We start from the raw sequence: 23,768 nt of genomic DNA, 5'->3' as shown, positions 1-23,768 counted from the left end.
TGCTGAGGGGAAAGGGAGAGGTTTCCAAGCTGAGCCAGGCTGGCTCAGGAATTCTGGGAGATGAAGTCCACGAGTCACAAAAGAGCCATGTTTGCCTACCCCTGGTCTAGGCCAGGGGTCTTCAAACTTGGCCCTTTGATGACTTGTGGACTTCAACTCCCAGAATTCCTCAGCCAGTGTGCCCGCCCCCCCCCACACCTCGCCCTAATCTGGGACCAGCCTTATCAATGCTGCTAGTCTTTCCTTTAAAAAACCCCCCAAAAAACAAAAAAACCCCAGCCAGGGTGCTGCAATGGGAGCAGGGCAACTCAGAAGCCAAGGCGCTAGTCCTCAGGAGGCTTTGGCCTTCGTAGCACGCTCTGAAGTCTGCAGGAGAAAGCAGCCCTTTGCTTACGAACGCTTTATTGCAAACCGCACAAAGCAAACCCAACGAAAAGGGGTGTGTGTGTGCAGGAACGCCGAAGGAAACCGTCGTGAAATTTGCACGTGTTGGCAAGGGGAGGGGGAGGAAAGGGAACGCGTGGGAATGCGGAAGAGGGGAGAGGCGGTGCCGCATTGCGCTGTGCAAAGAAGGAAGATTTTGCAAAGGTTTTTTTTAAAAAAATAAAATAAAATAAAAATAAAAAAAAATTAGAGCTCGTGCGCCGCCCGGGAATCGAACCCGGGTCGCAAGAATGGGAATCTTGCATGATACCACTACACCAGCGGCGCGGCTGACAAACCAGAGTTTGCTAAAGCCCTTTTGAAATTCGCGGGTGGCGTTTCCCCTTCCATTGTGTGCAATTAAATCCAAGGCAGCGATGTCCTGCAGCCTGAATAAGGCAGGAATGGATGCTTGCAAGGCATCAAAGGACTTCGCCCAGAGGCTGCATTTTTTTTTAACCCTGACCTCTGGAAGTGGGGTGTGTGTGTGGGGGGGAACGCCCAGAATTCCCCAGGAAACAGTTGGGAGGCGAATTGCGATGGCTAAGCGTGCTGGCTGGGGATGGGCACCGTTGCAGTTCTGCTCCCAACCGTGGTTGTAAGTCGAGGATCATCCGTAATTAAAACAAAAACGAAAAAGCCAGTTTGTCTGATGTCTGGGATTATTTTTATCTTGCCGCAAAGCAGAACGAAGAGGCGCAGATGTGCCCGGCTTCAAACTGAGCCTGTCCGTTCCCCGAGATAATCGGCCCAGCACGTTCTTCTCACCTCTGACCCAGACATTAAATCCATTTGTAGGTCAATCCTTAACTTAAGCGAGATGGGTTTGCCGCAGGGCATGGACTTTGCACACCCGGGGAGGGCGCGTTTTAAGGACCAAACGCCACAGATCTCTCCGAGGAAAGATTTTCAAACACGTATCTTATTTATTCATAGTTCGGGAACATATTCTGGAGTTGTGGCTGTCTTGCAGTTTTTGGAGCGGAGTTACAGTGTTAGCACTCAAAAGGCTTCGCGGGTTTATTAACCTAAGAATTTTTCAACCCTTTTTAAAGTAAGCTGGTTCATATTATTCCCCATAGTGAATGCAAAGGTGAAATTCAATCCCTGTAGTATTGTTGCTTAGAAACTGGATGTGCCAAGGTATTAATCACTGAGTACAACTCTTTCTTTCTTTCTTTCTTTCTTTCTTTCTTTCTTTCTTTCTTTCTTTCTTTCTTTCTTTTCTTTTCTTTCTTTTCTTTTTATCTTTCCTTCTTTCCCTTCTTTTCTTTCTTTTTCTTTCTTTCTTTTTCTTTTTCTCTTTCTTTCCTTCCTTCTTTCCCTTCTTTTCTTTCTCTTTCTTTCTTTCTTTTTCTTTCTTTCTTTCTTTCTTTCTTTCTTACTTACTTCCTCTTTTTCTTTTTATCTTTCCTTCTTTCCCTTCTTTTCCTTCTTTTTCTTTCTTTCTTTCTTTCTTTCTTTTTCTCTTTCTTTCCTTCCTTCTTTCCCTTCTTTTCTTTCTCTCTTTCTTTCTTTCTTTCTTTCTTTCTTTCTTTCTTTCTTTTTCTCTCTTTCCTTCCTTCTTTCCCTTTTCTTTCTTTCTTTCTTTCTTTTTCTTTCTTTCTTTCTTTCTTTCTTTCTTTCTTTCTTTCTTTCTTTCTTTCCTTTCTTCCTCTTTTCTCTTTCTCTCGTTCCCTTCCTTCCTTCCTTCCTTCCTTCCTCCCTTCCTTTTTTTCTCTTTTCTGCTTTTTTATAGTTTGTGTGTATGTTTTTTATGTTCTTTATAAATCCTATGATAAGATCTTTTTTTAAAAAAAACATTGACTACTTCGGTTTTTGAAAGAAAGCATGGGAGAGAAGGGGCCTTGCTTTCCATCTCAAGATCTACAGTTAGATGAAAGATCAGTGATCGAAAAATGAAAAGCTCCTTTGCGTCCATCATGTTATTAGCTTCTGCAAAAAAAAAAAACCCAACACAGAAAACCAGCAGCTTTACTAGAAGGAGAGAGAGCTAGGTACCTGCAAGGAGAAATTTAAACTTTCCCCCAAATTAGTTGTTTTTTATTTAGATTTTTATCCCACCTTTATTATTTTCATAAACTTATTTTTACTTTTATATTTTATTTCTATAAAAGGCAGGGAACATACCTAATGCTCCTTCTTCCAATTTTCCCCACAAAAACAGCCTTGTGAGATAATAATAATAATAATAATAATAATAATAATAATAATAATAATAATAATAATAATAATAATAATAATAAAGTTGGAAGGGACCTTGGAGGTCATCTAGTCCAAACCCCTGCGCAGGCAGGAAACCCTATAGTACCATTCCAGACAAATGGCTGTCCAGTCTCTTCTTAAAAACTTCCAGTGTTGGAGCATTCACCGCTTCTGGAGGCAGGTTGTTCCACTGGTTAATTGTTCTAACTGTCAGGAAGTTTCTCCTTAGTTCTAGGTTGCTTCTCTCCTTGACGAGTTTCTGAGTTTCCATCCGATTAGTTGAACCGAAGAGAAGGACTGGCCCAAAGTCACCCAGCTGGCTTTTATGCCTCAGGCGGGGATTAGAATTCAGAGCTCCTGCGTTCTAGGCCAAGGGCTTCACCCTTACACCGTGCTGCCTTTGTAAGAACTCTCTACGTTCTTCTCTGTCATTTCTCTATAATCGAAGAGGTAGAACCAGCTATAAATGAATCCGGCTTCCCCATTGACTTTGCTTGTCAGAAGGTTACAAAAGGGGATCACGTGACCCCGGGACTCTGCAACCGTCATAAATACATGCCAGTTGCCAAGCCTCTTGAGTTTTCATCACGTGACCTTGGGGAGGCTGCAATGATTGTTGGTGTGAAAATCAGTCATAAGCCACTTTTTTCCAGTGCCGTTGTACCTTTGAACGGTCTGTAAACTAGACAGTTGTAGTCAACTGTTGTACCTGCACTGTTTTTCTCCTTAAAACCAACTTCCCTGTGGGTTCAGGGAATTGAGCTCTTCTCCAAAGCGCCTGAGGGCAGGACAAGAAGCAACGGATGGAAACTGACCAAAGAGAGAAGCAACCTGGAATTAAGGAGAAATTTCCTGACAGTGAGAACAATTAACCAGTGGAACAACCTGCCACCAGAAGCGGGGAATGCTCCAACACTGGAGGTTTTTAAGAAGAGACTGGACAGCCATTTGTCTGAAAGGGTATAGGGTTTCCTGCTTGAGCAGGGGGTTGGACTAGATGACCTCCAAGGTCCCTTCCAACTCTGTTATTCTATTCTATTCTATTCTATTCTATTCTATTCTATTCTGTTCTGTTCTGTTCTGTTCTGTTCTATTCTATTCTATTCTTTTTTCTATTCTATTCTATATTCTATTCTTCTATTCTATTTTCTATTCTATTCTCTGTTCTATTCTCTATTCTTTTTTTTCTATTATTCTATTCTATTCTTTTTTCTATTCTTCTATTCTATTCTTTTTTCTACTATTCTATTCTATTCTATTTTCTGTATTCTATTCTACTCTACTCTATTCTACATTGTATTATTCTATTCTATTCTATATTCCATTCTATATTCTATTCTATTCTATATTCTATTCTTCTATTTTATTCTTTTTTTCCTATTATTCTATTCTATTCTATTCTATTCTATTCTATTCTATTCTATTCTATTCTATTCTATTCTATTCTATTCTATTCTATTCTATTCTATTCTATTCTATTCTATTCTATGCAACTTGGATTCTGGAACTACGGTAAATCATTGGGCTGGATTGGTAACTGGTGCTCACTAGAGGGCACCCAACCAAAGACACCCAACCTTCCCTCCTTCCCCATGACGGAAGTGTTCTACCTCATTCATGGAGCTGGAATTCTCAAGGTCACCCGTATAACTTTGGGTCTCTTTGGAGACGAGAAGTGATCCTGTGCATCCGTCTGGAGAATCTTAAGGCGTGGTTTTGTAGCAATTTTCCACAATTTGTTTTTTACATTCTTTTTATTAGCTGATAATATGCAATGCAAAAATGCAAAAATAAGATAGTAGGAAAAGGGGAGGAGAAAGGGAAGGGGAAAGCGTGGGGCAACGGGGGGGGGGAAGAAAGAAAAGGCATTAACTTTCAATTCCCTTTGGTGCAGTTGAATAAGATAATTAGCATCAAACCTCAACTTTTTTACTTCTACATAATCATATAAGGTAGCCATTTTTATAACAACAAACCTATTAATCGGTAAAACCCCCAAAATCAAATTTTCATTTTTTCCCACCTCATGCACAAAGTCCAGAAACGGTTTCCAAGTAGGAACAAACGTGGGTTTTGTTGTTGTTGGATTAAAGCAGGGATAGGCAAAGAGGACGTCCCCGATGCCGGTGACCTTGCGCTCTGCTTGCCCGGGACTGGCTCCGCAGCGCACGGTCCAGCTGGCCCACTGGGGTGGCTGGCTGGGTGGGTGGGTGGGTGGGTGGGGGGCGAGCACAGGGGGCGCCCCTCGACGGCCAGGCTGCTCCGAGCCCGGAGAGCGAGTGTGTGTGTGGGGGGGCTCTCGCAGCCAGGCTACCACCCTCCCCGGAAGAGAAGTGGAGGTGACCTTGTCGGATGGCTGCCTGCTGTCCTTGTGGCCGCATGGCTCTCAAGGTGCGGGGGGGGGGGGAGAGAGGCGGGGGCGGCGAGGAGGAGCGGGGGTACCCGCCCCCCACCTCCGCCCCCGCCGGGCGGCCGCCCCCACCCCAGCCACGTGGCTGCAAAGGACAAGCCCGGCGGGGAGGCGGCCGCTCGCACGTGCGCGCCGGAGAGAGGGGAATCTCCTGGTGGGGGGGAGGCAGGGGGGGGGGAGGATGCAGGTGACGTCAAAGGACGTCACGAGATGGGAAGGGGGGGGCGGGGGCGGGGGCATCCAGGAGGCAGCCTTTGCCCTAGCCTAGACAGAGAAGGCCAAGGCAGAAGAGTTGGGGGGGGCGGGGGGGGGTGGCCCAGGAGTATGAAGCAAGGCGCAGTGCTTTTTTTTGTAAAAGAAAAAGGTGCCGGAACTCACACACGTCATACAACCCGCCTTGCCTACCCTACAAGGTTCCATCCAAAAAAGGTGCCGGAACTCCGTTCTGAGCGTTCTATGAGAAAAAAAAAGCCCTGAGCAGGTGTGCTAAACCTGTTGAATGCTCGCCTTCCTTGGGTGGGGGCATGGTGCTGAGCACTGGTTGGCTGGGGCTTTTTTTTTTTATTGCGCGCACTTGCCGGTGCCTTGGCACACTCAGCCTTTGCTTTTCTTGCAGAGCTGCTTCAAGGGGCGCTTGGCTTGGAAACCCCCCCCCCATGGAGAAAAGGGGATGTTCTCAAAGTTAATAGCAATAGCGACGGACTTGTATACCGCTTCACAGTGCTTTACAGCCCTCTCTGAGCGGTTTACAGAGTCAACCTGTTTCCTCCAACAATCTGGGTCCTCATTTTACCGACCTCGGAAAGGACGGAAAGCTGAGTCAACCTTGAGCCAGTTAGGATAGGAAGGAAGGAAGGAAGGAAGGAAGGAAGGAAGGAAGGAAGGAAGGAAGGAAGGAAGGAAGGAATAGCACTTAGACTTATATATCGCTTCACCGTGCTTTACAGCCCTCTCTAAGCGGTTTACAGAGTCAGCAGTTGGGGCCCCCCCAACAATCTGGGTCCTCATTTTACCGACCTCGGAAAGGACGGAAGGCTGAGTCAACCTTGAGCCGGTCAGGAATCGAACTGCTGGCAGCTGGCAGTCAGCAGAAGTAGCTTGCAATAGTGCATTCTAAACACTGCGCCACCAGGGCTCATAAGTTTAAGGTGGGTGGACTTCAACTCCCAGAATTCCCCAGCCTGCATCTAGACTTAGGGTTTTTCAACCTTGACAGCTTTGTAAGATGTGTTAAGACATTGGCTGGGGAATCCTGGGAGTTGAAGTCCACTAGACTAGACGGTATTAGTCGGATGGCTGATTACTGTGAACCTCTGCAGAGGTCTTTGGTTGTTTGAAACACGCATCAGCCTTTGGGTTTCGTGTTGTTCTGCTTGGATTCACATGACGCCCTAAACTGGAGTTGAATAGTTTATAATCCAGCCTACAGTAGAAATGCAATCTTTACTATTCAGTCACTTGTGCTAATAAGCAGGACAAGGTTTTGGAAATGGCGTTTGTTGGAATTGGTGAGCTCTGAAGGACTAAGGGTGAAAAAAAATGTTTTCACTCAAACGTAGCCCATCTTGTACACATAGTCCTCAGGTTATGACTGCAATTGGGATCAGAATTTCCATTGCTGAGCCAGGCTGTTAAATGAGCCATGCCTGATTTTACAACCTTTTCTGCCACAGTTGGTAAGTGAACCGCTACCGTCATTCAATGGATCCAGATCCAGCTTCCTGCATTGACTTTGCTTGTTGGAAGCCAAGTGGGAAGGTGGCAAAAGGGGTGTGTGTGTGTCACATGACCCCACAGAATGCTGCAACCATTGCAAATATATTCCGGTTGCCAAACGCCTGAATTTTGACCACATCACTGTGAGGATGGCTGCAACAATCTTAGGGGCAATGCCTGGTTGCCAGTCACTTCGTTCAGTGCCGTTGTAACTTTGAATGGTCGCTAAAGCAAATGGTTGTAATTTGAGGATTTTGTGCAGATTACAAACTTCACGTCTTAATCTAGGAAACCTCCGCTTGTTTGTTGGTATTTTAAACAGGTTCTGCAAGCCTGAAAAATGTTTGAAAATTCCTGAAGTGGGCCATTGCCACCAGCCTAATATAAATTGTTCACTTATTTTGGGGCATTCTTGGCTCGACAAACATAACAGTTGTGCCTTGGGTAATCTGGGGTAAATTATAGCGTATTGTGCATTAAACTATAGGTGTGGGTAGACTTGTTCGTAGAAAGACATGGATCCGCCCTTGAGTTCACCTGATACTGCCATTTTCATTACACAACAGCATTAGCCTTTAATTTTGATTGTGCAATTGTAATGCTGCACTGTACTGTACAACAGTTCACCTAGTGAGTGTTTGAAGTTACGGCGGCACTGAAAATAGTGACTTATGACGGTTTTTCACACTTATGACCATTGCAGCATCCCCTGGGTCATGTGATTTCTCACATTAGGATGCTTGACAACTGACTCACATTTACCACGGTGGCGGTGTCCCAGAATTGCACAATGCTCTTTTGCAACCTTCTGACCAGCACAGTGAACCAGTTTCACTGAACAGCCGTGTTACTAATTTGACAACTGCAGTGATTCCCTTAACAACTCTGGCAAGAAAAGTTGTAAAACGGGGCAAAACTGCCTTGGTGGAGCAGTGGGCTAATGCCTCCTTAAGTAACACCAGCTGCCTGCAATTAGTGCAGGTTCGAGTCCCACCAGGCTCAAGGTTGACTCAGCCTTCCATCCTTCCGAGGTAGGTAAAATGAGGACCCAGATTGTTGGGGGCAATAAGCTGACTTTGTAATAATGCTGCTTGGGGGGGGGCAAAAGCCCTAATAAGCAGGCATATACATAGAATGAAGGCTACTGCTAAGCACATTGATTTGTGCTTTAGATTGTAAGCCGCCCTGAGTCTTCGGAGAAGGGCGGGATATAAATGGGATTTTTAAAAAAACCTCACTTAACAAATTTCTCACTTAAGCAACGTAAAATTTGGGCTCAAATGTGGTCATACGTTGAGGTTAAAATCATTTCTCCACACTTCAAAGGGCCCTGAAAGAGCAGACAATATTTCCCAGCATTTAGAAGAGCTTTTGGGTTGCAAAGCAGTTTTTACTTTGTGTCACACATTACTTGAAGCCCAGTCCGTGTTTGTTTAGTGTCTGGCTGGTTGGACACTTGCAAACCCATTGTCTGCTTTCCCCCCCCCCCCCACTTTCCGTTCGATTCTCGGAGATTGTCTGCAGTTTTCTTGGCCAGGTTTTTCAGAAATGGTTCGCCATTGCCTCCTTCCTAGGGCTGAGAGAAAGCGGCTGGCCCAAGGTCACCCAAACTGGTTTTATGCCAAAGGCAGGACTAGGAACTGTTGAAAATTAAATGTGTTGTTGATCGCTGTGACCAGCTTTGCTGAAATAAAAGAATTGTGCAAGACCGTGTAGGTATCCACCTACTTGGAAGGTACTCAACATCCCATTGACAAAGTTATCTTCCTTTTGGTCGATATAATTTGTTGCCCTGCTTGTTTACTTATGTAGCAAGAGTCCAGAAAGCTGCTTCATAAAACACTCTTTACTTAATAGCGGCGTTTGCACAACACGTGTTAAATGATGTAACAAAAATTAACCCATTTTCTGGCTAGGAAGTGTTCACTGAAGCATTAACTAACCCAGGGGACACCAAAGTGCCCCCACCCTCTTAAAACCAAAATCTTAAGCCAGAGAATAATTTGTAATTCTGAATTAGATGTGAAAACTAGGGAGAAATTACATTTTGCCATTAAAAAAGCACTTTATGGTTGAGGATCGTATATAAATTCATTTGGCTGCATTTGAAGGATAGGGAAAGGGAATCACAGTTGTCTTTAGGTGTCTACATTGGTAAGAATATGGTGGACTATACAGAAACCCCGTGTGCTGAACTGTCCAACAAAACTAAGTTGTGATTGTCTAATTTCTGTCATATAAGCCTAGCAACTGTGAGCCATTAATCCATGATATGTCTTCGTGCTTTGTGTGCATTCTGCAGGTGTGGTGTGTTTAAGCAATCACAGCTTAATGCAATGTTAAGACGATGGTACCATTATATGATACTTTGTTCAAGTGGTAGCTTGCACAAGATTCTAGACCTCATGGAGTGCAGGGGGAAAAGTGATATCTGGACACTGCAATTTTTAGGCAATGAAAAGGGACTGAAGACAGTGCAATTCCTTCTCTGAAGCTTTTTCTTCCCCTGAAGAAATACTTTTATCTCAAAGTGTATTTAATAAAATACATAATTTGGCCCGGGAAGGCGCCAGAGTCAGGCCGGACACCCGTAAACATAGTGCACATTGATCACCTCTGATCAGACCTTGTGCTGTTTCAGTTCCCACTGTTGTGTCTCTTTCAGCTTTGGTGTTGGCAAGTTTTACAATGACCGTTTGTTCTACTGACCTTGGGAAAATGTGTGTCCAGTTGCAAGGAGAATTCGGGAGAGGGCCTGGATGGGACACGGGGGGGGGGGGGAGGAGGAGGGTTGGGAAGGATGAGTAAACACCATGTGACTTGCTTGATGTTGTGGAAATGCAATCAGGTGGCAGAATCTGGGTCAGATGCCGTTGGACTCCTGCCCCAGAGAACTTAAAAACCGTGGCAAAGTCCGGAACTGCATTCTAGATAGTGACTTGCATATTATTGAACAAAAGGACAACTATTAGTAGTAAGAGGAATAGAATTAGCCTTGCTTCTTCATTCAAGGGAGTACAGATAATCCTTGACTATCTGTTCATTTAATGCCAGTTCAGACTTAAAAGAGAAATGCCAGCGTAGGTTGAAATCTTACGCTTGCTCGTTAAAGTTCTCGTTTGCACCAATATAAATAGTCCTCAACTTAAAATAGTGCGTTCAGTGACAGTTCGAATTTACAAAGGCTGAAAAAAGTGACCTAGGACCAATTTTTATCAGACTTAACAAACATCGTAGCATCCCCATGCACACAGGATCAAAATTCAGACTTATGACCGTTGCAACATCCCCATGTCAGGTGCTTTGCATTGGGATGCTTGGCAACCAACTCATATTTATGACGGTTGCGGTGTCCCGGAGGGGTCATGTGATCCCCTTCTGCAACCTTTTGACAAACCATGTCAAGCAGGAAGCCAGATTCCCTTAACAACGGGTTTACTAACTTAAAAACTGCAGTGATCCACCTGAAACAATTGTGGCAAGGAAGGTTGAAAAATGGGGCAAAACTCATTTAACCAATGTCGCGCTTAGCAACATAAATTTGGGGCGCGACTGTGGTCAAGTCAAAGACCTGTATGTGGAACACAAAATACCTGTTGGATTGGCCTGAAGTGCAAACCTAAGCAGTCGGATTTGGGCAGATTCTCGAAAGGAAGGGCAAATTCACACAAGCACTTTCAAACCGGACTCGCCCAGAGTTTTGCTAGCGATTCCAATTCAGGTTGGGGGTCTGCAAATCCAATTCCAAATGGATTTTTTGCAAGCTCTGTTCCAGTTCAAAATAGTTCTGCTGGAGTAGCGAAGGGGAGGCACGGAGCCTCCGGTGTGGTGTGTGATTCTTTTGATTTGAAGCAGAGAGATTCTCCTTTACTTAAAGATCAGTTCTCCAATCTGCCTCCTTCGAAGAGTGATGCACTCTTCCAACCGTCCTGTGCCAAAGATTGTGGCTCTTTTCACTAATCCGACTCAAGATTAGGGAAGATTAAAAATGGACTGTTAAGTCGCTGGGACCTGCCAGCGCAAGAATTAGCTCGGAGGGTGGAAGCTTTCTTCCTTTATGACTCTTTACTTCCTCCGCTATCGTTGGGCTGAGTTGCTGTGCGAAATGGGCATGGTTATATTAAATATATTAAATAGGGACACGGTGGCTCAGTGGGTTAGGACGCTGAGCTTGTCGATCAGAAGGTTGGCAGTTTGACGGGTCGAATCCTGAGTGCTGCGTAACAGAGTGAGCGCCTGTTACTCGTCCCAGCTTCTGCCAACCTAGCAGTTCGAAAGCACGTAAAAATGCAAGTAGAAAAATAGGGACCACTACGGTGGGAAGGTAACAGCGTTCCGTGCGCCTTTGGCATCTAGTCATGCCGGCCACATGACCACGGAGACATCCTCGGAAAAGTGCTGGCTCTTCGGCTTTGAAACGGAGATGAGTACTGGCCCCTAGAGTCGGAAACGACTAGCACGCATGTGCGGGGGAACCTTTACCTTTACCTTTTTACATTAAATATACACACAAAAGGATCTTCTCCTTTTACTCCTGTTCCTTCATACAGGTGGCCTTAACTTATGACCACAGTTGAACCCCCAAAATGACTATCACTAAGCAGGTGAGATTTGCCCAGTTTTTATGACCTTTCTAAGTGAATCGCTGCAGTTGTTAAGTTAGTAACGTGGTTCCTATGTGAATTTGGCTTCCCCATGGACTTTGCTTGTTGGAAGGTCACAAAAGGGGATCACGTGATCTTGGGACAACCGTCATAAATATGAGTCAGTTGCCAAGCGTCTGAATTTTGAACTCGTGACCCTGGGGATGCTGCAATGTTCGTAAGCGTGAAAAAGGATCATGTCCCTTTTTTCTTTTTTAAAAATATATTTTGTTGATGTTTTTTTAACTTAATCACCTTAATATTTGTTAAACAGCATGTTGTCTGGGTTTATATTTAAAAAACAATAAGGATTAGTTTCTATAATTCTATAGTCCACATAGCTTTGCTTGAATTTCTCTTCCAATAATATTCTTTTTGCCAACCTTTTTTTTAAAAAAAGTTTTGGAAAAATTACAATATAATCCCCAAAACCAACCCCCCCCAACCCCCCCTCTTCCTCCCCCACTTCCCAAAGCTGAACACAGGGTTACAAATATAATAATCATAATCTAACTAACATTAACCAACTATATAAATAACCAAGTTCATAATGCGCTTTAACTCCCCTTTAACGTAAATACAAACAAAATAAAAGTGAACATAATAATAATAAAAACATAAACAAATTAATATCCAAGTTATTAAACAATACTAATACTAAAAATAATAATAATACCATATAATTAAAACTAATAAAAATTCCACTATTATAAACTATTAACAATAATAACAATCTAAAATTTACCCATAAGCCAACCTTGAATCAATACAATTCTTATTATTTTGATAAATAACAATTAAATATAGGCATTTTTCTAATATTTCTGCAAATAATAACCACATCAGTATAAAGCTTCTTTGCTAACTGATCATAGATCAGCTTACATAGATCCTGTCTACAAAATTCTTGTTTAAGTTTGTTTTCCCCGCAATGTTACCGGTTGAGATTTTCTCAAAGTTAACTACACTTAAGTATTTAAGTCTTTTTCCTCATACGGGCCATCCCAACACTTTCACCTTTCTCATGTCTTAAAAAAGAGAGAGAGAAAAGAGAAGAAAAAGAAATAAGAAGATAGTATACTACTTAAAACACATGTCCCTCTTAGGCTAACGTACATTAATTTTTCTCTTCTTTTTAACCATATTCAAACATATGTTTAATCTTTAAAAGTCCCTTTTTTCAGTGTGGTTGCAACTTTGAATGATCACTATAAGTCAAGGACTATATATGTATACGAACCCATCCATGATCTTGCCAGCAATGCAGAAAGCATCTGCCACTGCTGAAGTAGCACCAATAGTCCTTATTTAGCAACCACAACTGCTAAATTGTGGCAAAAGAGGTCATAAAATGGGGCAAAACTCACTTACGTGTCTAGCCACAGAAATTTTGGGCTAATTGTGGTCTTAAGTTGAGGACATCCTGTAGTAATTACTAGAAGTTAAATGCACATCAGGATTGACAAACATTTGGTAAAACTGCCAGGAAAAGACACTGGAAAATTTTATATTTAAGGGGCAAAACGTTCCAATTCAGTTTTCTTGGCAAGCTCATAGCCCCTGACTTATGACTGCAATTGGGACTGTCATGATAGTCACAAGTCAAGGCGCCCACATGAGCAGACCCAACTTTAAAACCATCTTGATGGAGGCCATTAAGCGAATCACGGCATCGTAAGACTGAAACCATGCAGTGGTTAAGGAAATCAGACAGTCGTAAGTCGTAACAATATCTTCATATAATGGGGGTCATGTGAACTTGCTGTATTCCCAACAAAGCAGAAATGAAATCCTATTCTCTTCTGTTTTCTCTTGGCAGCCCCCTTCCCAAACTTGTGTTCAACAGGGTCAATGGAAAGAGACCCCCATTGATGATCTCACCCCCCGCAACCACAGAGGAAAACTACACTGTAGCTCACGAAGAAAATGTCCGGTTTGTGTACGAAGGTAAGCTGGCTGCTGGCTGACTCTGGCGCAGGAGGCTTCCAACGTGGCTACTTGAAAAAGCGTGTGGACTTCAACTCCCAGAATTCCCCGACTCCCAGCAGGCGGGCTGAAGAATCCTGGAAGTTGAAGTTTGGAAACCGCTGCTCTAACAGGAAGTCAAAAGACTGGTGGAGCCCCCGATTTGTTTGTCCTTGCATTGTTTTTGTCAAGGACACAAATTGAAGCCAGAGAGCTGCAGGACAAAAAACAAAAACTCACGTTTTTATGGAGGGAAACCATCCATCAACCTTACAGTTGGTCCTTGAGTTATGACCACAGGGGAAGCCCCAATTTTCCCATCGCTGAGCAAGACACATTCAGCGCCCCATTTTGCGATCTTTCTGGACGCAGTTGCTAAGCGAATCACTGCAGTGGGTGAGTTAGCCACCCAGTCGTTAAGTGAATCTGGTTTTCCCCCGTTGTCAGGAGGTCGCAAACAGGCGATCACACGTGGCCCCGGGGTGCTGCCACCGTCATAACTGTGAGTCAGTTGCCAAGCGCCTGAATTTTGATCGCGTGGCCGTGGGGGATGCTGCAACGGCCGTGTGAAAAAGGGTCCTTAAGTCACCTTTTTCAGTGCCGTTGTGACTTTGAATGGTCACTAAATGAACAGCTGTAAGTCGAGAACTCTCTGAGCTTTCTTTTCTTCCTGCTTCTAGCTTGGCAAGAAGTGGAAGAGCAGCTGCAAAGTCAAGAGCAAGCAGAAGGTGGATCTGGTCCAATACAATACGCAGAGAAGACGCCCAGTCCGGAACTGAAAGGTAAGTACACACAAACACACACACACACACACACACACACACACACACACACACACACACACACACCCTGCTCCTTCCCAGGCCTTTGCTTCTCCCCAAATCCAAGCACAAGGCAATATAAATAAAAGCATGAATACTGCTAAGCTTGTAAGCCGCCCTGAGTCTTCGGAGAAGGGCGGGATATAAATGGAATTAAAATAAAAAATAAAAAATAAATAAATAAAAATCTCAACGGTGCTTTTTTTATTTTCCTACCAAAGGCAACTGGACTGAAGCTCCTTGATGAAGCTTCTCGGACGAGAAGCGAAATGCCTTCTTCTTCCTGAAGAAACCGTCTAGTTGCCTTTGGAAGAATAGGGGGAAAAAAAGCATCTTTGAGGGAGAAGATCAAAGCAATTAAGATGGCCGCCGTACCGTGCCCTTAAAAAATGGGGCAGGTGTTCCAATTGCATGACAGGGGCCGCCATTTTGACTTTTACGATCCCTTCACTCCCCCAGGCCCCATGTTGAAGCAAAGTTGAAGCAAAGCAAATCAGGGGAATGGATCTGGCCTTTTGTCTCCTTCCCCCCCTCCCTGCCCCCCAGAAATGTTTGGATTTGTACAGGAGTTTTAAAGGCTTGGCAGAGGTTTTCTGCTTATGCATGGAGAAACCTTCTTTTAATTGCTCAAGAATCTTGCTTTTCTCCCCCGAGTGATTTCTGCATAAAATATAGCCATTCCCCCCCCCACACACACGTGCTGAACTTCAGGACCCAGAATTCTTAGTCAGCCAAGCCAATCGCTCGGAATGCTGGGAGTTGTAATCTCAGCTCATCCAGAAGCTATTGCATTGTGCAACAGCAGTTTAGTTGCAATGATGTTTTTTGCAAGTATCCTAAATCATCTGCAATTGCACTTGACAATTATTGCAAGTTCTGCTAAATTGAAGAGAGAGGGAAAGAAAGAAAACAGCTTTGCCAGTCTTGGTGGGAAAGTTATTCTATAGCAGGGGTCTTCAAACGTGGCCCTTTTATGACTTGTGGACTTCAACTCCCAGAATTCCTCAGCCAGGCTGGCTGAGGAATTCTGGGAGTTGAAGTCCACAAGTCATAAAAGGGCCACGTTTGATGACCCCTGCTCTATAGCAGTGTTTCTCAACCTTAGCAACTTTAAGATGGATGGACTTCAACTCCCAGAATTCCCGAGCCATCCAGCTGGCTGGGGGATTTTGGGAATTGAAGTCCAGCCTTTTTAAAGTTTCTCAGGTTGAGAAACAGTGGTCTATGACATAGGAGAAAATCCGGGGATGGAGAACTGTGTTCTTCTAAGTGGTGACGAACTCCAAGAACCAACCACCCCAGACAGTATTATTTTTATATATTAAATTTATTAGTTTTTTTGTGCCACCTATCTCCCACATAAAGTGACTCTTGGCTTACAACTTATAACAAGGGTCTTCAAACTTGGCAACTTTAAGACTTGTGGACTTCAACTCCCAGAGTTCCTCACCCAGAAGAATTCTGGGAGTTGAAGTCCATAAGTCTTAAAGTTGCCAAGTTTGAAGACCCCTGTATTATAATAATAATAATAATAAGAAGAAGAAAGCAGGGTGGGGGTTATAATTCATCACTTCTGAAACAATATTTCTCAACCTGAGCAACTTTAAAATGAGCGGACTTCAACTCCCAGAATTCCCCAGCCAGCAACTAAGCTCCATTCTGGGAGTGGAAGTCCACCTATTTTAACGTTGCGCAGGTTGAGAACCGTGGCTCTGAGGGTTGGATAGAAAAGAAATAACACACTTAAGCAGCTTTAAGTGTGTGTGTGGGGGGGGGCGGAGTGGCCTTGCAAATTCTAACTTTCTTGTTCCCTTTTTCAGATTTTGTTCCCATTGACCTCGAAGACTGGTGGGCTCAACAGTTCCTGGCCAAAATCAAGAATGGCTCTTAAAGAAGGCAGGAGCGGCCGCTTTCCGAGAGAAATTTTCAAATCCGCTCTTCAGAAAACGCAGGCGCGTCGGAGCGCAGCGAGAACTGGACAAATAAAGGGGGAGGGGGCTGGCGTGGAGAGAGGTTGGCCGCTCAGCTGGCCTTGAAAAGGCTGAGATGCCCGATTGCCCGGAAGAAGCCTGCAGACCTTACATTGTGGGGATGCCGGGGTGCCCAGAGAGGGGGGCACAAAGCGGGCATTCTTCTCCTCCCTCAGGCCTGGCACCCAACACCGAGTCCATTTTGGTCCCGGAGTCTAGACTGTGTTCACAATAAACACGTTGATCCTGCCAGTGGTACAAATGCAAGTTGAAAGGAGTTTTTGGTGGGGGTTGGCCTCCCTCCCCAAGGACCTTTCTCCCCCCTCCCAAAGGAAGTTAAATGCCAAGGAGAGGCAGAGAGGAAAGTCCAGCTGCAGTTATTCAGAGCTGCCAGGATCAGGCACTGGGGAAAATCAAAAGACCACCTTTGTTTGGGTCAGGGGCAGGCAACCTTGGCTCTTTTATGACTCGTGGACTTCAACTCCCAGAATTCCTGAGCCAGCCATGCTGAGGGGAAAGAGAGGCTTCCAAGCTGAGCCATGCTGGCTCAGGAATTCTGGGAGTTGAAGTCCACGAGTCATGAGGGGGCCATAGTCTCCCATGCTGGCTCAGGAATTCTGGGAGTTGAAGTCCACGAGTCATGAGGGGGCCATAGTTCTCCCATGCTGGCTCAGGAATTCTGGGAGTTGAAGTCCACGAGTCATGAGGGGGCCATAGTTCTCCCATGCTGGCTCAGGAATTCTGGGAGTTGAAGTCCACAAGTCATAAAAGAGCCAAGGTTACCTACCCCTTGCCTAGGCCGCTTTATGACTCGTGGATTTCAACTCCCAGAATTCCTGAGCCAGCCACGCTGAGGGGAAAGAGAGAGGTTTCCAAGCTGAGCCATGCTGGCTCAGGAATTCTGGGAGTTGAAGTCCATGAGTCATAAAAGAGCCAAGGTTGACTGCCATGAGTCATAAAAGAGCCAAGGTTTAGGTGAACGTAGGCTGGGGAAACAGCAAAAGCAACAGCATTTAGACTTATATCTACTGCCCCATAATGCTTTACAGTACTCTGAGCTGTTTACAACGTCAGCATTATTTGCATAGGACCCCCAACAATCTGGCTCCTCATTTTACTGACCTCAGAAGGATGGAAGGCTGAGTCAACCTTGAGCCGGTCAGGATCGAACTCCAGGCTGTGGGCAGAGTTTGCACTCTTAACCACTGCATCACTCTGCCTTCAGTCTCCAGTTGCTTTGAATTCCAGTTGCAAAGAGGAAGTTGAAGTTTGGTCCCTGTGCCTTCCCTCAGCCAGCACGGGAGCCCCCAAACCGGAGTGCACAAGCCAGAGGCTTTGCAAACCGTATCGTGGCTTAATGTAAGGTCTTGGTTCATACACGGTCAATAGGTGAATGCAGGCTTCGGAAGTTGCCATCAGTTTCCAGCGCTCTGAATTTTTTTGCAAGGAGGAAGCCGAGTTTGATCCCCCTGCCGTGCCCCGTACAACACGGGAACTCCTAAACCTGGGTGAACAAGCCAATATAACTCGTTGGGTTTAGCTTAGGGTTAACCCACAAAGCGAGGGTTGGTGAGTTTGGAGGTTGTGGGAGCACAGCGAGTGTCCTTTTTGTCCAGGCCTCCAGTTGCTCTTAGCAACTCCCACCACCTCTTCCATGCTAAACATTTAGAGGCTTTTTTTATTTTGTTTTTTGTTCTTGGGAAAGAGCGGGCAAGTCTCCTTCTTGGCTGGCATTTACAATACAGAGCACAGCGGGCCCAGCCAAAACTCTTGGAAAGAATTGTGTCATTTGTCTTGCAAAATCCTTACCTGAAATTAAACAACCCCTTTCCAGTTGAGGGCTGGGTTCACACGCTTGTAGGGCAGAGGTGTGGGGGTGGATTCAACCGTGAGCTGTCCAAAATTTGAAAAGGGAACTGGGGATTAGATGCTGGCTGCCTGCAAGCCTTCTTAGGGGTTTGGAACCATTTTGGCGCCCACGTTTTAAGGGGCAAACATGCCTTCAGAAAACGCACTCTGTGTGTGTGTGTGTGTGTGTCCTTCTTGGATGTGTTTCTTTAGAACTGTTGTGCCTTAAACTCCTTAGACTCCTGCCTTAAAGCAAACACCCCCTCCACAAGGTTTTGAATTTCCCCCTGTAAGTTTTGGTCACGAAAACTGCCTTGAGCATTAAGTTTGTCGATAAGTGGATACAGATAATCCTCGGCTTACAACAGGTCATTTAGTGACCCTTCAGAGTTACAACGGCACTGAAAAACATGGCTCAGGACCTTTTCTCACACTGTTGAAACTTCCCCAGGGTCACATGAACAAAATTCGGGACGCTTGGCAACTGACTCACATTTATGACGGTCGCAATGTCCCGGGGTCAACTGATCTCCTTTTGTGACTTTCTGACAATGGGGGAAGCCAGATTCTCTTAACAACCCTTTGACTAACTTAACAGCTGCAGTGATTCACTTAACAACTCTGGCAAGAAAGGTTGTAAAATGGGGCAAAACTCACGGAACTGTCCTGCTTAACAACAGAAAGTTTGGGCTGAGTTGGGGTCGTTAAGTCAAAAGACAATGATTCGCTTCCCTGTGAATGGCCCACAAGTGTCAAATTCACCCATGCTAAGTGATCAGTTACAGTCTGCAAGATGGACTATTGGTGTGAGTCTATAACCAGCCACAAACGTGGAATCTAATGGAATCTCAGCCTTTAGGACTGGCAGGAAGGAGTGGTAGGGGAAACTCAGAAAGTGACCTCGAATTCCCATTTGGGTTGGGGGTTCCCCCCCCAAATATGCAACTATTGGAGTGTCAGGTTTCTCATGCTTTAAGCTGCTGCACAAGCCCTCAGTCTACTCAGGGGTCTTCAAACTTGGCCTTTTTATGACTCATGGACTTCAACTCCCAGAATTCCTCAGCCAGCGTGCCTGGCTGAGGAATTCTGGGAGTTGAAGTCCACAAGTCACAAAAGGGCCAAGTTTGAAGACCCTTGGATTAGAATCTCTTGCAAGTAAAGAAAGAGATCATCCATATAAACACACCATCCAACCGACTACAGCAGGGGTCTTCAAACTCAGCTCCAGAGGCACAGAACTGGGTATTGGACACCCGAGTGTCCCTTACGCACACACACACACACACCAGCATATGCCCAGGAGGGACCTGTCACATTGCCATTCTGTGTTCAGTTGTTCCAGATTCTTTGCAGCTTTTGCATTTGCTCACCAATGGCTCGGTAAAAATGTGGCGCAACCAAATGGATTATCACACTTATCTTTTTTTTTTCCTACAAAACACAACGGATCCTATCTTACAGGGAGGAAAGAGGCCAGTGAGTTGGAAAGAGGCCAATATCACATTAATACCTAATGAGATTGGACAATAGATAGGCTGATAATCAGTCCTGAATAAGGATTCCAAGTTTTGTTTTTGATTTTTCTGCAGCTATTTCAGTTGACAGACACAAAATAATTTTGCAGAGGTTTATTCATGAGGAACCGGCTGGGTTGTCATCTAAAAAAAAACCAGTTAAAAGGACAATGTTACTGTAGATGTGCTTTGGACATTTTAAAACATTTGGAGCAACATAATGAAAAACAAGCTGCGTTGACTTTCTGAGATATAGAAAAGGCCCGTGACAGTTTGGAGTGGACGTTCTTGTTTAAAGTTCTGGAAGATTAAAAAAAAATTGGACAGGACTTGCTAAAATGGTAAAAATGTGCTACGTAAATACAAGAGCTTCTGAAACAGGATCTGGAATTTTCCCTTCTGGTTCACTTAGGCTGAGAAACCATTTTGAATCAGAGGCCATATTTAACTGGGTCAATTGAAGGTTTTGTGGGGGCATTTCCATGACTTGATAAGCTTAGTTATTTTGAACCTTGATTAGAGGTTTTGGGGCGGATTAATAAGCCTCTTTATTTCATTAAAAGGTGTTGCAGGATCCCAGGAAATTGAGTAATTCAGTACTTGGATTGAAGCATGTTGTGCAAACGTATTCCATGGATAACCCTCTTAGTTTACTGCAGAAAAATATAAAGAGCCTTATAACATCTTAAAGGGAAAAAAAAACCCTATTGCTTAACTCTTTCACTGATCACCTTTATCTATCTGCACATAGTCAATAGCTTACTGGTGAACTGGACTGCAATCCACAAAAGTGGGAAATAACAATTTTCAGCGACTGGTTTGAGTTGAGGGTTCAGTCTATCTAACTGCCTAGCCAGGAATTAGCTTTTTTAATCCATTAAAATGGAAACTCCAGTCGCCTAAATAAAAGCAGGACTTGGACAGCTCCCATTTCTAATCTTCCAATTGTTTTTCCTTAATGCCCCTTACCTTTTTTGAGTAAATAGCTTGTTTGGGCAAATAAGAGAGCCAGTTTGATCTAGTGGAGAAGGTACCAGATTAGAAAGCAGGAGATGGTGAGTTCTAGTTCTGCCTTTGGTGTGAAAGCCAGCTGGGTGACTTTGGGCCAATCACCAGGAGACGTTGAGTTCTAGTCCCGCCTTAGACCCGAAAGCCAGCTGGGTGACTTTGGGCCAATCACCAGGAGACGTTGGGTTCTAGTCCCGCCTTAGCATGGAAGCCAGCTGGGTGACTTTGGGCCAGACATTCTCCCTCAGCCCAACCCACCTCACAGGGTTGTTGTGGTGAAAACAGGAATGAGTTCTAGGTGCCTTTATTTATAAAAATAATACAGGATAAAAATAAAGAAATAAATAAGACAGCTGTATAACAGCGTGGTGCCTCCTCAGCCTGCCTCCGAAATAAAACAGAAATCTGCTCAGATATTCCATGTTCAACATTTAGTGCTTCTAGATCCCATTACAGCTCTTGGCTTCTAGAATTTGGCTCCAAGGGAAGGAATTTAGGGGTGCCTAAAAAGGCACCACAAACAGAGCCTGTTTTTTTTCCCCTAGTGTGCCACTCCTTAATATAGGCAGTCCTCAATTTACTACAATTGGCCCCAAAATTTCTGTTGTTAAGTGAGACAGTTGAGCGAGTTTTGTCTCATTTTATGATCTTCCTTGCCACAGTTGTTAAGTGAATCCCTGCAATTGTTAAGTTGTTAAGCAAATCTGGTTTCCTCCATCAACTTGGCTGGTCAGAGGCTGGCTGGGAAAGTTAGAAATGGTGATCACATGATCCCCCGGACACTGCAACCGTCATGAGTACATGCCAGTTTCCAAGCAATTGAATTTTGATCAGGTGACCCTGGAGATCATCAGTGTGAAAAACTATTATAAGACACTTTTTTTCAGCGCCGTTGTAACTTTGAACGGTCCTGAAATGAACTGCTGTAAGTCAAGTATCAACAGACATGTGTAAAGAAACACTCTGGAGTCTCCATCTTGAAAATCCAGTTTATTTTCTTGTTCTGAGACGGGGAAATGTCACCACTGCAGCTGACTTCAATAAAGAAGAGCAGTGGAGTGAACAGACACACACACACACACACACACACACACAAACACACAAAAATGAGGTCATCCCTTGTCTACTTTTGACCTTTGTTCTTTCCACTGGGGATAGTACTCCATTTTGGCATGCAGACACAGAAAGTGCCCAACCCAATCTAAACTTTAGCTGAAATTACGGAAGACGAAACACATACATATAAAAATGACACACACGCACACACACATATTAGAAACCATAGTAGCTTATGGGCATCTTTGTGGCTTAATCCGTGGCAAGTTCACCACAATATTTCACGCAGCCAAGAGCAGGAGAGGAAAAAAAATGAGACACCTCCAAGCCTTTGATTCCCTTTTTCCTCAGCTAAGATCACTGTGGTCTAGCGTCTTGCGAAGGATGCGAAGACAGACCTGAGAAACCAGAGTGCAAACTGGATTCATACAAACATGCACACACAGGCCCAACACACACACGCGTGCGCACACATACACTGTGCAAAAATGCAGGGACTTGTGCAAGAGGAAGGGAACTGTAGTTTGAGCCAAAGTACCAACTAACCAATCAGTCGTGACAAAAAACAGCTGTGGACAACTTAAGAATATTTCGCACAAAGCTTTTGGGAAAACTGAAACTGTATAAAAGGTGGCTAAACATGGAGAGTGGAACGAAAGTGGTCCATCGTGGCTAAACTGTGGCAGGGGTCCTGGAACATAGCCATTTCCCCCCCATATCCCAATAATTCGTCCTTTCACAGCGTGCAGAAATTAATCAGGCGATCCAGAGAATTTTATCCCTTTCCCTCTACTGAGAAAACATCTTTTTTTAAAAAAAAATGCGCAGAGAAATGAGTACAAAAAAATATATAAAATGTGACGGGGTAGAAGTAGATAAAAGGAAGCTCCAAAAAGTTTGCCTGATACAGGTAGTCCTCGACTTACGACCACATCTGAGCCCAAAATATCTGTGGCTAAGTAAGGCAGTTAATTCTGCCCCATTTTACAACCTTTCTTGCCAGACTTGCTAAGCAAATCGCTTCAGTCGTTAAATGTTAATAACACGGTCGCTCAAGTGAATTTGGCTTCTCCCATTGACTTTGCTTGTCGCCAAAGGGTATCACGCAACCATCATAAAGTACGGACCTGTGGCCGGGCGTCCGAATTTTGATCATGTGACCACGTGGACGCTGCAGCCAATGGCAGCAGCATCCTAAGGGTCAAAAAATAACCATAAATTACTTTTTTTCCAGCGCTGTTGTAACTTCGAACAGTCCCTAAATGAACGGTTATAAATTGAGGACTACCTATGGGGGAAAAAAATTGCTGGCCGGTGGTGTCCTTTTAGCTGAAGAATCTTTGCTAAGTTTTTAAAGCCACTGATGCATTGGGGGGATGGTGCTGATGGTCCCAAGAGCAGAAGGGGGGTGGGTTCCGTTGAGCCCTTCTACAAGGAGGATTTTTTTTTCCATGCAACTTGCAAAGATGGGCATCAAATTGATCTTCTGGCTGAACCTCGGTTGGACAACACAACAGTGCCTCCTGTTGTGTATCAGCTGCAGACCACAGCCAAGCTGGAAACCAGTGGGAAAGGACTACCATTATGAGCCTTGATTGGGATGAAATATGGAGGAGGAGGAGGAGGAGGAGGAGGAGGAATAATCTACACCACTTGCTGGAATAGCCTTGGTTGGTGTTTAGGGGGCTCTGCTGATTTACTTGTAACCAAGTCCAATTGATTTTTGGCGGGTGGGGGGCTAGCCAGAGTTGCTTGTAAGATGGGCAGCTCTACAAATGTCTAAAATGAATAAAGCGATCAAATTAAATCGTGCTCAAATGTACCTGAAGCATTAGCGGTGTGCAGCAATCAAACCGTCACAACGGCTTGTACACCAAACAGGGAGGGAGCACATTGTTATTCCCATCACTGCTTCCCGCAATTGGTATTCAGGGCTAGGAGGAGAGTTAAATGCACTGTGGCTCCATTCCTTACAGATTTCCCTTTCTCCTGTTCGGAAAAGAGAACCCTGTGACAGAGAGTGTCATAAACTCAAGACTATCTGCAACTTCTCTCCACTTGGTTGGCTCTTCTGAGCTGCCTTGTGACTCTGCTTCTTGTCGTCGGGGTGGGGTTTTGAATGGGTGGTTTGCAATTTTAAAAATCTAAAGCAGGGCTCTTCAAACTTGGCCCTTTGATGACTTCTGAAC

The 23,768-nt window shown here is 44.4% G+C and overlaps 2 protein-coding genes across 3 annotated transcripts in view; one reads left to right on the top strand and one right to left on the bottom strand.

Moving 5' to 3' along the window:
* The first annotated feature begins 13,087 nt into the window (after positions 1–13,087).
* On the top strand, positions 13,088–16,399 carry MCRIP2 (MAPK regulated corepressor interacting protein 2). The gene is made up of 3 exons (XM_081338628.1): positions 13,088–13,344; positions 14,043–14,144; positions 16,004–16,399. The coding sequence occupies exons 1-3, from the start codon at positions 13,182–13,184 to the stop codon at positions 16,072–16,074; spliced, it is 336 nt and encodes a 111-aa protein (XP_081194754.1). The 5' UTR covers positions 13,088–13,181; the 3' UTR covers positions 16,075–16,399.
* Positions 16,400–21,498: 5,099 nt separating this feature from the next.
* The window catches only part of ABCA3 (ATP binding cassette subfamily A member 3), an 81,095-nt gene continuing 78,825 nt past the window's right edge, over positions 21,499–23,768 (bottom strand). For both annotated transcript variants that reach the window (XM_081338365.1, XM_081338364.1), the window contains one exon: positions 21,499–23,767. The gene's annotated coding sequence lies outside the window, so the exon portion shown is untranslated. The remainder of the gene's footprint in view (position 23,768) is intronic.

The sequence above is a fragment of the Vipera berus genome, assembly GCF_964194415.1.
Source record: "Vipera berus genome assembly, chromosome: 13".
Lineage (NCBI taxonomy): Eukaryota > Metazoa > Chordata > Lepidosauria > Squamata > Viperidae > Vipera > Vipera berus.
Note: the sequence above shows the minus strand (reverse complement) of the source record. Positions and strands in the feature narration are given on the sequence as shown.

Bases quoted from the DNA above. Each gene is read 5' to 3' on its own strand.
- MCRIP2 (XM_081338628.1), top strand. From the start codon at position 13,182: ATGAAATCCTATTCTCTTCTGTTTTCTCTTGGCAGCCCCCTTCCCAAA. The intron at 13,345-14,042 runs GTAAGCTGGCTG...TCCTGCTTCTAG, and splicing joins TGTCCGGTTTGTGTACGAAG to CTTGGCAAGAAGTGGAAGAG. The intron at 14,145-16,003 runs GTAAGTACACAC...TCCCTTTTTCAG, and splicing joins GCCCAGTCCGGAACTGAAAG to ATTTTGTTCCCATTGACCTC.